This window comes from Staurois parvus, unplaced genomic scaffold (genome assembly GCF_062004578.1).
Source record: "Staurois parvus isolate SC_StPar_1 unplaced genomic scaffold, SC_StPar_1.0 ptg001705l, whole genome shotgun sequence".
Lineage (NCBI taxonomy): Eukaryota > Metazoa > Chordata > Amphibia > Anura > Ranidae > Staurois > Staurois parvus.
Window position 1 is genome coordinate 61,995 of NW_028319501.1, and position 12,767 is coordinate 74,761.

At 48.6% G+C, this 12,767-nt stretch overlaps 1 protein-coding gene across 1 annotated transcript; it reads right to left on the reverse strand.

Moving 5' to 3' along the window:
- Positions 1–3,027: 3,027 nt before the first annotated feature.
- Positions 3,028–12,078, reverse strand: LOC149434685 (galactose-1-phosphate uridylyltransferase-like; the record flags this gene model as incomplete). The annotated part of the gene is made up of 4 exons (XM_089663519.1): positions 3,028–3,354; positions 6,006–6,160; positions 10,397–10,480; positions 11,946–12,078. Coding segments are annotated over 4 exons (453 nt in total), but the record flags the coding sequence as incomplete, so codon positions are not given.
- Positions 12,079–12,767: the final 689 nt, after the last annotated feature.

Below are 12,767 nucleotides of genomic sequence, written 5' to 3' on the forward strand. Positions count from 1 at the left end.
CCCAGCGGTGAGGAAGCAGTTCTCTGACAGGCGGGGTACCAGGCGGTCTGTTACACACCTGCCTTACAGCATCCCCACCAGGGGCGGACTGACCATTTGGAAACTTGGGCACTGCCCAAGGGCCCGGGGTCAGTAAGGGGCCCCATGAGATGCCCCTGGTACCTTTTTCATAAGCTTTTTGGAGTTTGGGCAAGGACACAGGGGCCCCATGATCCCCCTATTGCCCGGTGGCCCCATGAGTTGTCAATCCGCCCCTGCAGGGGCCCCATGATCCCCTATTGCCCGGGGGCCCCATGAGTTGTCAGTCCACCCCTGATCCCCACCTATTAAACTATAACTTGCATCGATAATATTCAAAATTACAAACGATACATGCGTGGGAGCAGCAGATTGGCCCAGCGAGGGCCACAGCGCCCAAATCAGGGGTCGCCAAAAAGATGCATCTAATTCTACCCATCCGGAAAAAGCGTCTGTCACTTCCGTCATAAATCCCTCCGGTGGATGAAAGTTTGATTGTGAAATAAAATCCTGCAGCTCCCTCCATTAGCAGAAGTTTCGATGGGAAGTTTGCGCTGCGAAATGACTAGCAAGCTTCCAGCGGCGGAGACGGTCCCGTGGCGCAGAGGCTCTGCGTGACTTCCTCCCCGCACTGCGTGCGCCATTACCATGAGAATTCCTGGATGGCTCTTGATGGCTCTCAGCGCTGTCCCTAATCAGTGGCGGCTGTTGGGACCAGATGTACCGAGCTCCAGGGGACCCCCCCCCCCCGGCAATCCATCACAGGGATGAGATTCATGGCTGACTCATCCCCTCCCCCCCCCCATACAAGAAACCTAGGGAGGTCATTTACCAGCGGCAGCAATTACGCTTTTCAATAATTCCACTTAACGACCTTAAAATAGTCGCCCCCCCCCCCCCACCGAACTCCTCTGCATAATTATTACTGCGGAGGAGTCGCCCCGCAGCTCTGCTTCTCTGAAGATCTGAAAGCGCATCTTTTAGTAACTTTAGGAGGGATTAAATCCCGTGACTGTACATTGTAACGTTGTAGAAGGAGGAGGAAGCATTTCCTCAGCCTCCCTTCCCCCAGTGATCAGACTGTACATTGTAACTTTGTAGAAGGAGGAGGAAGCATTTCCTCAGCCTCCCTTCCCCCAGTGATCAGACTGTACATTGTAACTTTGTAGAAGGAGGAGGAAGCATTTCCTCAGTCTCCCATCTCCCAGCGATCAGACTGTACATTGTAACTTTGTAGAAGGAGGAGGAAGCATTTCCTCAGTCTCCTCCCCCAGTGATCAGACTGTACATTGTAACTTTGTAGAAGGAGGAGGAAGCATTTCCTCAGTCTCCCATCTCCCAGCGATCAGACTGTACATTGTAACTTTGTAGAAGGAGAAGGAAGCATTTCCTCAGTCTCCTCCCCCAGTGATCAGACTGTACATTGTAACTTTGTAGAAGGAGAAGGAAGCATTTCCTCAGTCTCCTCCCCCAGCGATCAGACTGTACATTGTAACTTTGTAGAAGGGGGGAGGAGGCATTTCCTCCGTCTCCCCTCCCCTCCCCCAGTGATCAGACTGTACATTGTAACTTTGTAGAAGGAGAAGGAAGCATTTCCTCTGTCTCCCCTCCCCCAGTGATCAGACTGTACATTGTAACTTTGTAGGAGGAGGAAGCATTTCCTCAGCCTCCCTTCCCCCAGTGATCAGACTGTACATTGTAACTTTGTAGAAGGAGGAGGAAGCATTTCCTCAGTCTCCCATCTCCCAGCGATCAGACTGTACATTGTAACTTTGTAGAAGGAGAAGGAAGCATTTCCTCAGTCTCCTCCCCCAGCGATCATACTGTACATTGTAACTTTGTAGAAGGGGGGAGGAGGCATTTCCTCCGTCTCCCCTCCCCCAGCGATCAGACTGTACATTGTAACTTTGTAGAAGGGGGGAGGAGGCATTTCCTCCGTCTCCCCTCCCCCAGTGATCAGACTGTACATTGTAACTTTGTAGAAGGAGAAGGAAGCATTTCCTCAGTCTCCTCCCCCCAGCAATCAGACTGTACATTGTAACTTTGAAGCGAGTCATAAGGAAGCAGTTGCAGCAGGGGCTGATCTGTGTCAGACATTTGAACACACAGCCAAAAAGCAGCCCAGGCACATGATTTGTGTCACCTCTGAGGCCTTGTTCACACAGAAATGCCTGCGATACTGAATTACACATTACTACATGTCTTGGTTGGTAAATGTCATGAAGATTGTACGGTTAGATTCTACTGTGCATGGGGAGTCTTCATTTGGAAAGATTAATTTCCTACATCCTGTGGTGTCCTGAGGACAGGAAGTGAATCTCCCCCATGAGGCTCAGATAACCAAATCATAAAAAAAGCCCTAAAGGGGTGAGAGGATAATGAGGTCTGATGAACCCCAAACTGAAAGAAGAATACTCAACGCAGCATCACCCTCTTCTCTCCAAAATGGTTCGGCTTGAAGCTGCCCTTTTCATACCCAGCTGCCAAAATCTATTCAAAATCTATAAATCCTGCCATGATGGAATTACAGTCATAACAAGGATCTACCCAAATGTAGAAGAAACTAATGGTCAATTAGATGCGCAATTTTGTATTGGAGTCAAAGGGACGCAATTTTGCATTGGAGTCAATAAGGCGATTTTGTCTATAGGGGGCATTTTTTTTATTGGACTCAAAGGGATGCGATTTTGCATTGAAGTCAATAGGGTGATTTTGCATTGAAGTTAATAAAGGGAGTTTTTACATTGGAGTCAAAGAGACTGACCATTCGAACACTCGGGCACTGCCCGAGGGCCCAGGGTCAGTAAGGGGCCCCATGAGATGCCCCTGGTACCTTTCATTGGCTTTTTCATAGGTTTTTTTGGGTGTGGGCGAGAACACAGGGGCCCCATGATCCCCTATTGCCCGGAGGCCCCATGAGTTCTCAGTCCGCCCCTGTTACAAACCCTAACTGAGGGTCTCTGAATGATGACACCTTTGTTTTAATCATTTTATAAAATATAAAGCCTCTTTAAAAATAGTATTTGGCTTTAATATCCCTTTAATCCAATTCCTGTAGAGCAGTTCAGTGTGAGCGGGAGATCGCCGTCCGGCGTTTTGGCCAGTCTAAGGTGCAGACATTGGATCCCGGTTTGCGCTCGCTCGCACACGCTGCATGTGGAAATACATGTCCTCGGCAGGTGGAATTCCATGTCTGGCTGGAAAATGTGATCTGATGTTTCCATCTCTACCATCTGCGGTCTCGAATAGCGAGTGTTACTCTGCGTCTTCGCCCCTCGGCTCCGTCTGTCTCAACTTGTAATGCTCCTCCGGTAATTTCCGAAGGCGTTCAGCCGCCTGGACAAAAAAAAAAGAAGAAAAAGGAAAATATGAAATACCTGGTAAGTTATATTTGTACACAGAGAGCATTACTGACAGACAGTAAGGGTTGGACACGGGCGGACTGACCATTTGGAAACTCAGGCACTGCCCGAGGGCCCGGGGTTAGTAGGGGGCCCCCATGAGATGCCCCTGGTACCTTTTTCATAGGCTCTTTTGAGTTTGGGCAAGGGCACAGGGACCCCATGATCCCCTATTGCCCAGGGGCCCCATGAGTTGTCAGTCCGCCCCTGGTTGGACAGTCTGCGGTCCACACTGGGGAGATTTCCTCTCACATCCTGTTAGAACAGGAAATCCTGGGAAACTCACTTCAATGTGGACCAAAAGAAGAACTTTTGACTTTATTTTTGTCTGTGCTTTCCTTTCCTGGTGACAACCGTGCTCATCATTTCTTGTATGAAGGTAAGGGAAGATATAGACGAGAATGTGGCTACCAAGTTCCAGTATTGGGACAGGGCCAACCAGTGCCCAGCGGTTCAAGGAACTAGAATTGCACCCCTCTCCCACTGTGTTAATACATGCCGTAGAAAGGGCATGCTTATTCTTTGAACCAGGGGCAGACTGACCATTCTGGCACTCGGGCAGCGCCCGAGGGCCCGTGGTCAGTAGGGGGCCCCATGAGGTACCTTTCATAGGCTTTTTTGAGTGTGGTTTGAGTGTGGATGAGGACACAGGGGCCCCATGATCCCCTATTGCCCGGGGGGCCCATGAGTTGTCAGTCCACCGCTGCTTTGTACCCTTGCTTTGCTGTGCCTGGGGAAGCTGAACCTCCTGCCCATCCCTTATTACGGACCTGCTTTGTTCTTTTCAAGGACTAAAAAAAAAACAAATACTGGTTGGCTTGAGTCTTTAAGGAGCTGCAGTCATAGGGCCTTCTAGTGTGGGGACCTTGCCTGAAGGTGGAATATCTCTAGTTCAATGTATTGTTGAACCTGAGCTTTGTGCCAAGAATAACGTCTTGCCATTGGTGACTCTAGTCAATGGCGCCATCTCTATAAACATTCTGTAGCCTTCTGTGGATGTCGGACAACCTACACCCTTCCTTTGTCAAGAACTAAAATACAGCATGTTGCTTCTGCCTGGAATTAATTAAATTATTTGCCTTCAATGAAAAAGAAGAAGAGTTACTATAGAGGAAGAGTTACTATACCAACATGTGACATTTGATTAGCTTGTGTATGTTAAACCTATGCCCACTCTTGCATTACTTTAGGTACAGCCCTTGTATTAGGGCCAACAAGAATATGCTCCCTAACATTGATGTTCAGTGTAGACAAGCCCCTTAGATTGTTGGAAGATTCCCAATACAATGATGGCCAAAAGAGAAGAATGGTCCCCTTACATTAGTGGCCAATGGGAAGAATGCTCCTTACATTGGTGGTCAGTGGGAAGAATGCTCCTTACCTTGGTGATCAGTGGGAAGAATGTCCCTTACATTGGTGGTCAGTGGGAAGAATGTCCCTTACATTGGTGGTCAGTGGGAAGAATGTCCCTTACATTGGTGGTCAGTGGGAAGAATGTCCCTTACATTGGGGGTCAGTGGAAAGAATGCTCCTTACATTGGGGGTCAGTGGGAAGAATGTCCCTTACATTGGTGGTCAGTGGGAAGAATGTCCCTTACATTGGTGGTCAGTGGGAAGAATGTCCCTTACATTGGTGATCAGTGGGAAGAATGTCCCTTACATTGGGCGTCAGTGGAAAGAATGTCCCTTACATTGGGGGTCAGTGGGAAGAATGTCCCTTACATTGGAGGTCAGTGGGAAGAATGTCCCTTACATTGGAGGTCAGTGGGAAGAATGTCCCTTACATTGGGGGTCAGTGGGAAGAATGCTCCTTACATTGGGGGTCAGTGGGAAGAATGTCCCTTACATTGGGGGTCAGTGGGAAGAATGTCCCTTACATTGGGGGTCAGTGGGAAGAATGTCCCTTACATTGGTGATCAGTGGGAAGAATGTCCCTTACATTGGTGATCAGTGGGAAGAATGTCCCTTACATTGGGCGTCAGTGGAAAGAATGTCCCTTACATTGGAGGTCAGTGGGAAGAATGTCCCTTACATTGGTGGTCAGTGGGAAGAATGTCCCTTACATTGGAGGTCAGTGGGAAGAATGTCCCTTACATTGGTGGTCAGTGGGAAGAATGCTCCTTACATTGGGGGTCAGTGGGAAGAATGTCCCTTACATTGGGGGTCAGTGGGAAGAATGTCCCTTACATTGGGGGTCAGTGGGAAGAATGTTCCATACATTGGGGGTCAGTGGGAAGAATGTTCCATACATTGGGGGTCAGTGGGAAGAATGTTCCATACGTTGTTGGTCACGGAGAAGAAGTGTTGTCAATTGGAAGACTGTCCCTTACAGTACTGGTCAGTAAGAATAATGACTCTTACAGATAGCAAAAAAAAAGGATCAATGGTGTCAGTGATTATCTGAAAGGCAGAAATTGGTCAAGGAAGCCCTAGCAACCTCTGGAAGAACCTCTGAGTTTCATGGAACCCTGGCTGAGAAAGGCTGGAGAAGGGAATGGCAGTCCTAAAGACTACATAATTCTGCCATAGGAAGAAAATGACTTCCATCCAGTTTCTTGTATCACACTAATTAAAGTAGAAACTCACCTGCTCTGCCGTCAGGTCCCTCTGTGCTTGAGCCAACATCTCATACCCTACCATGAATTTGCGCACAGAGGCGGAGCGGAGAAGTGGCGGGTAGTAGTGAGCATGGAGCTGCCAGTGGCTGCAGTCCTCATTGAGGTGATGGCCAGTTGGAGCTCCTGGAAGAGAAGAAAGATCCATAGAAGAATTCATAACAAATACATTTTTTTTCATGAAATGCAGAGGCGGCTCTTTAATTAGGCGGTAGCCTAAGGCCTCACAGTCACAGGGGCCTCGCTCTGCAGACTCTGGTGAAGGGGAACTCTGATGTAAGAGCCCCCCCTTATATCAGAGTTTTCAGCACTCCCCCGTACATCAAATTCACAGTACAAGGGGAAACTTTGTGGACTTTAAGGTAAGGAGGAACTCTGCAAACTCTGATGTAAGAGGGGGCTATGGTGACCAGAGAACCTCTTACATCAGTGTTTCCCTTTACAGCAGAGTCTGCAACATTCCCACTTATATCAGGTTCCGCAGAGTTCCCCTTTACTTCAGGATCCACAGGATTCCCCTTTACGTCAGGGTCTGCAGAGTTCCCCTTTACATCAGGGTCCTTGTAAGGCAAACCCCGCTGACCCTGATGTACTGTAGGGAGAAACTCTGATGTAAATGGAACTCTGGGAATGCTGGGAACTCTGATGCAAGGGTGGACTCTAATGTTGCATAGTTAGTCTGGCTAAAAAAAAAGACAAAACTCCATCCACTTCAACCATTAAAAAATCCACAGTTGATCCAGAGGAAGGCACAAAACCCAGCAAAGCACGATCCAATTTGCTCCTGCAGGGAAATAATTCCTTCCTGATCCCCCGAGAGGCAATCGGATATTCCCTGGATCAACTTTCCCTATAAATGTTATATCCAGTTATATTCTGCGTATCCAAGAAAGAATCCAGGACTTTCCTACAGCAATCCACTGAGCTGGTCACAACCAACTCTTGAGGGAGTCTATTCCACATTCTCACAGCTCTTACTGTGAAGAAACCTTTAACCCGCCACATTCACTTTACGACTCTCTGAGAATGCTCAGGTGGTGAAAATGAAGGCAAATGCTCAGAGCTATTGGCAGGTCTGAAAAAGGCTATGGAAAGTCGTACATGAATGTGTCAAGAGCTCTGATGAAGAAGGGAGCACCCTTCGAAACGCGTTAGCCTTCATTCCCCCCCCTTTTGGATTTACCTGTAACCCTGTTTGGATTATGGTTACTTATGCCTGTTATACCATCACTTTGTGAGTATATTTCCTTAATAATAAAATTAGTCACTATTTATTGAGGTAATGCGCAAGGTTTGTGCGCGCTTTCATCTTCTTCTACAGCTCTAGTAAGAACGCCTGTTCCTAACCCATGTCACGTCCGGTTGCGGTCTCCTGGAGAGCGTGCGTTCCAGCGATCCCGGAACTTGCGGTGGCCATCTTGGACATCTTATCCTCAGCTCCCCCTGCAGCTGCTGGCTGGCACAGCGGGTTCTCGCATGGTGGACTGAGCCTCTGCATCATGACGATCTTACTGAGCCTGTTTTTAACTACAAGTTTGTAAGTGTTTCAAACCGTCATCATTAACCCTCCTTAGCGGTATTCCCGAGTGTAGCTCGGGGTAAAATTTCAATACCAAGAGCGGTAACCCCGAGCTACACTCGGGCTTACCATGCGGCGTTCTCTGGGGGTCCCTGCAGCACTTACCTTGTCCTTCGCTGCCGCGATGTGTCCCATTCAGCGTCCCCGGCCATCTCCTCCGGCCGATGCCGGCATCTGGCTTCCGTGTTCCGGTCCCTGCGAAGTCGGAACGTACGGGCGCCGGAACCGGCGGGAAATTTGAAAATTTTAAAAAAAATGTCATTTTTGCTGTCATTGCGGTTTCAATGCATTTCACATACATTTTGTCCCGAGTGCTTTGTCCGGCGCCCTGCCTGCATTTTGACTGTTCTTTCTGCCTGGAAACTGAGAAAAGTCCATGGCGTCCAAAAAGCGTCCCTTTAGGTCAAAATCGGTTTTAGACCGGCTAGAGAACAGCGATAGTAAATCAGAACCACTTGCAGAATTGAGTGATAATGATTCGTGGGGAAATTCCTCATCAGACACTGAAAACGATTTTGCGACTTTGCTCAGCGATGTGCGAACTTGGCGCTCTATTTCAAATTTCAGTGTTTTTGGTTTGATTATATTATTGAATTAAATTTATTATTATATTATTATTTTTTATGATTATTTATTAAATTATAATTTATGATTTCAAATTTTATCATCCCCGGGATGTTTACTAGACTCTTGTTCGGACAGATTTCAGTGAGTTATTCCTAAAAATTACAACCTACAATAAAAATCTACATATTTCCATGCAAAAAAATGGTACCGCTTTCAGCACAAAAAAATCGGAAAGAATCATACCGCCGAGGAGGTTAAAGATTCTTCTGGATATACTGCACTTAGAAGCGCCTTCCTGTTCTATCCTCTTCCATATACAGAGCTTCAACTTCTAGAAGTGCTGCCCGGTGCCTGTTGTCCAGGGTTTCCTCCATCCCTGGCTGACATCTCTCGGACCACAACCTCCTCCATTGGTATACATATCCTTTAGTGTTCTGAAGAGCTTGTCCAAGTGTTGGTACTGCAAAGGGACTTTGCTCAGCTACGTCACCTTTGGACTGTCGCAGTCTGTCGGAACTGACTTAAACCTGAGGAGCTCAGCCCTGTAACTACTACTACTGCAAAAAGGGACTTTGCTCACACCTAAACTACTCGCTGCTGTATGTTACAAGGAAGTCTGCGCTCTACTGTCAGCCAAGACTTCGTAACTGCTCAACTAAGAGATCATCTAGATGTCCTCAGTTGGGAAGAGTTCTAATTCTGGAGTATCCTACTACAATTCCCCATCCCGAGTTCTACAATAAAAAAACAAAACATCCCTGTGATGGAACCGACCCCGACTGCACTTGGGTATTTCCGTTAGAATACCGCTTCCCCGTCCCAACACCGACCATAGACACCACAGCCGACCATAGACTAGACAACACCAATCTTGAAGTAAACCAGGAAGTTTACTTCAGCACAGATACAAGATATATAGACTCAAGGGAACAATCCCCCCATCCCACATTTAGTAACAAGAGACACACCAACAGACAGTCCCATCAGGAAGGAGGTCTGCTGGAGACACCCCCCACCAAGCCAATACCCATAAACACGTACATCCCATAATAGTTTGCTTCCAAGCCAGACACACAATAGAACAATCGGAAGCAACCAGGGGTGGACTGAAAACGCATGGGGCCCCCGGGCAATAGGGTTTCATGGGGCCGTTTCCTTGCCCACAATCAAAGCACACCCAAAAAAAGCCTATAAAAAAAAAAAGGTACCAGGAGCCTTTCATGGGGCCCCCTACTGACCCCGGGCCCTCGAGCAGTGCCCGAGTGCTCGAATGGTCAGTCCGCCCCTGGATACAACCCCATAACACCAAACAATCCACAACCCCCATCCCACCTATACATGTCTACACAATATTAGGACAGATCACCCTGTACCCCTAACAGGCACAGGGTGACTTACACATAAGAGGGATATGGGGAGCTGAGACAGGGGTCTCTCCACATCTCCAGAGTGAGCTGGGTTCCATGGACCCCCCACCCAAAGTGACTCCCGTCACAATCCCCTAGACTGGTCATTGAAGACAACGAGTGGAAGTGTGCTGAAGAAATACACTGTGCCTGGCTGCGAAGCAAGGGAAGCCCGTGGAAAACATACAAGTAGCTCCTCGGGGGTGGCACTACACTAGATAGGATCAGAGAGTTGTCACCTGACACTTTAAAGCCTTTATAGCTCATGGGTTTACAGATAACAGTAGATAATGGCCCTGGAATTATTCCTCTTATTTCAGTGCAGGGGCGGACTGACAACTCATGGGGCCCCCAGGCAATAGGGGATCATAGGGCCCCTGTGTCCTTGCCCAAACTCAAAAAAGCCTATGAAAAGGTACCAGGGGCATCTCATGGGGCCCCCTACTGCCCCGGGCCCTCGGGCAGTGCCAGAGTTTCCAAATGGTCAGTCCGCCCCTGTTTCAGTGTAAGATACCCATCTGTGATACCCAATATATGTGGAGCCTTCATCGTTTTAATACACATGCAAAAACTTCAGTTTTGCTTGGTGTGCTTTCCTCTTTTTCTAGTGGGAAGTAGGTTTGTGGCCCTCAGGGGACATAATGTGGCCCTCAGTGGATGGGCCGGGAATCCCACACAAAAGGCCTTTGTACAGTTCATTCCTATTTCTAGAAACATATTTTTACAATCAGAATGTAAAGTGAGTTTGCAGCTTTAGTTTTCCGCTGTGGTTTGCTGCATAAACAGTGTTTCCCTGCCTGGTGGACGCACCGTGCCAGCCCATGGAGTACGGGAAGGAGACCTCAAACAAGTTGTCGTACTTGCAGAGTAAACGCTTCATAATGGAGGCCAGACCTGGAAAATAAGATTTCATCGTTCACGTGAGTTTCATGGTGCTGGGAATTCTCACACAGTAACCAAAAGAGGCTTTGTGAAAAGAACGAGGGAAACCAGGTGATGGTTAATCAACACCACAGTGTCCAGGGGAATAGGGGAACATTGGAGGCCAGAGACATGGAACACAGGGGGTAATACTCTGCCTCCTCAGTGCCAGGGAATAGGGGGACATTGGAGGCTGGAGACATGGAACACAGGGGGTTATACTGAGCCTCTAGGGTACCAGTGAATAGGGGGACATTGGAGGCTGGAGACATGGAACACAGAGGGTTATGCTGAGCCTCTAGGGTGCCAGTGAATAGGGGAACATTGGAGGCTGGAGACATGGAACACAGGGGGTTATATTCTGCCTCCTGGGCACCAGGGAATAGGGGAACATTGGAGGCTGGAGACATGGAATACAGGGGGTTATACTGACCTCTAGGGTGCCAGGGAATAGAGGTACATTGGAGGCCAGAGACATGGAACACAGAGGGTAATAATCTGCCTCCAGGGTGCCAGGGAATAGGGGAACATTGGAGGCTGGAGACATGGAACACAGAGGGTTATACTGAGTCTCCTCAGTGCCAGGGAATAGGGGGACATTGGAGGCTGGATACATGGAACACAGGGTTATACTGAGCCTCTAGGATGCCAGTGAATAGGGGTACATGGAGGCAAGAGACATAGAACACAGAGGGTAATAATCTGCCTCCAGGGTGCCAGGATTAGGGGAACATTGGAGGCTGGAGACATGGAACACAGGTGGTAATACTCTGCCTCCTCAGTGCCAGTGAATAGGGGGACATTGGAGGCTGGAGACATGGAACACATAGGGTTATGCTGAGCCTCGTCAGTGCCAGGGAATAGGGGGACATTGGAGGCTGGATACATGGAACACGGGGTTATACCGAACCTCTAGGGTGCCAGTGAATAGGGGTACATTGGAGGCTGGAGACATGGAACACAGGGGGTTATACTGAGCCTCTAGGATGCCAGTGAATAGAGGTACATTGGAGGGCCAGAGACATGGAACACAGAGGGTAATAATCTGCCTCCAGGGTGCCAGGGAATAGGGGGACATTGGAGGCCTGAGACACATGGAACACAGGGAGTAATACTGAGCCTCCTGGGTGCCAGTGAATAGGGGTATATTGGAGGCTGGAGACATGGAACACAGAGGGTAATCTGCCTCCAGGGCGCCAGGAAATAGGGGAACATTGACATGGAACCAGGGGGTAATACTGAGCCTCCTGGGCACAATAGGGGGACATTGGAGGCCAGAGAGACATGGAACACAGGGGGTAATACTGAGCTTCCTCAGTGCCAATGAATAGGGGGACATTGGAGGCCAGAGACATGGAACACAGGGGGGGCAGAGAGGGAAGATGGTAGATGTCAGCAGGAGGAAATGTGAGAGGAACATATACTGTAGAGCACTCACTGTCTCTCTCTGTGCTGTTCAGGTCCTGCAGGCGGGTCACATGACGACGAGGCAGCAAAAGGGTCTGAAACGGCCAAACTGCCCAGTATGGGACAAGTGCCAGCCAGTGGTCATTACTCAGAACAAGACGCTCCTGTGGAGAGAAAAAGTCGAGTGAACATGGGGTAGAGAATGAAAGTGAGAACAAAAAAGAGAATCTAACAGCTACATGTACATCGGTCTACAAATCAACCAAGAAGGAAGCTTCTAGCCAGCCATGGAGGAGCTGAAAGACATGCAGAACCTTTGATGTCATCAGGAGACAGCTGTACCACCCAATGAGGACACCTGATGTAAAGGGGGACCCCGATAGGGACAGCTGATGCAGGGGGGCGCAGGTTCAGTTTAATCAGCGTAATCTAATGATAGCCTAATACATACCAGTGTTTCCCAGGTTGTGACACTGAGTGACAGACTGCCAGTGACTCACACACAGGTTTTTTTGTTTTTTGTTTTACACACTGCATCCACAAATCAGAGAGGTTAGATCCGGCCTTGTTGGGGAATGGAGAAATTAAATAAACTACAAGAAACTGTTTACCAGTCACTGCAGAGAAACTACAAACTGACCCCGTATCTGGAGGTGCTGCAAGACCCCAAGGACAGACAGGCAGACCCTGAGCCGGTACAGACTGAGCACCTACAACCTGGAAATCAAATCAGGACGGCACAGACAGACCTACAAACCCAGGGAGAGTAGACTGTGCCAGCAATGTGACTAGGGGGTCCTGGAGGACAAGGACCACTTCCTGCTACAGTGCCCCAAGTACTCATCAGTGAGGG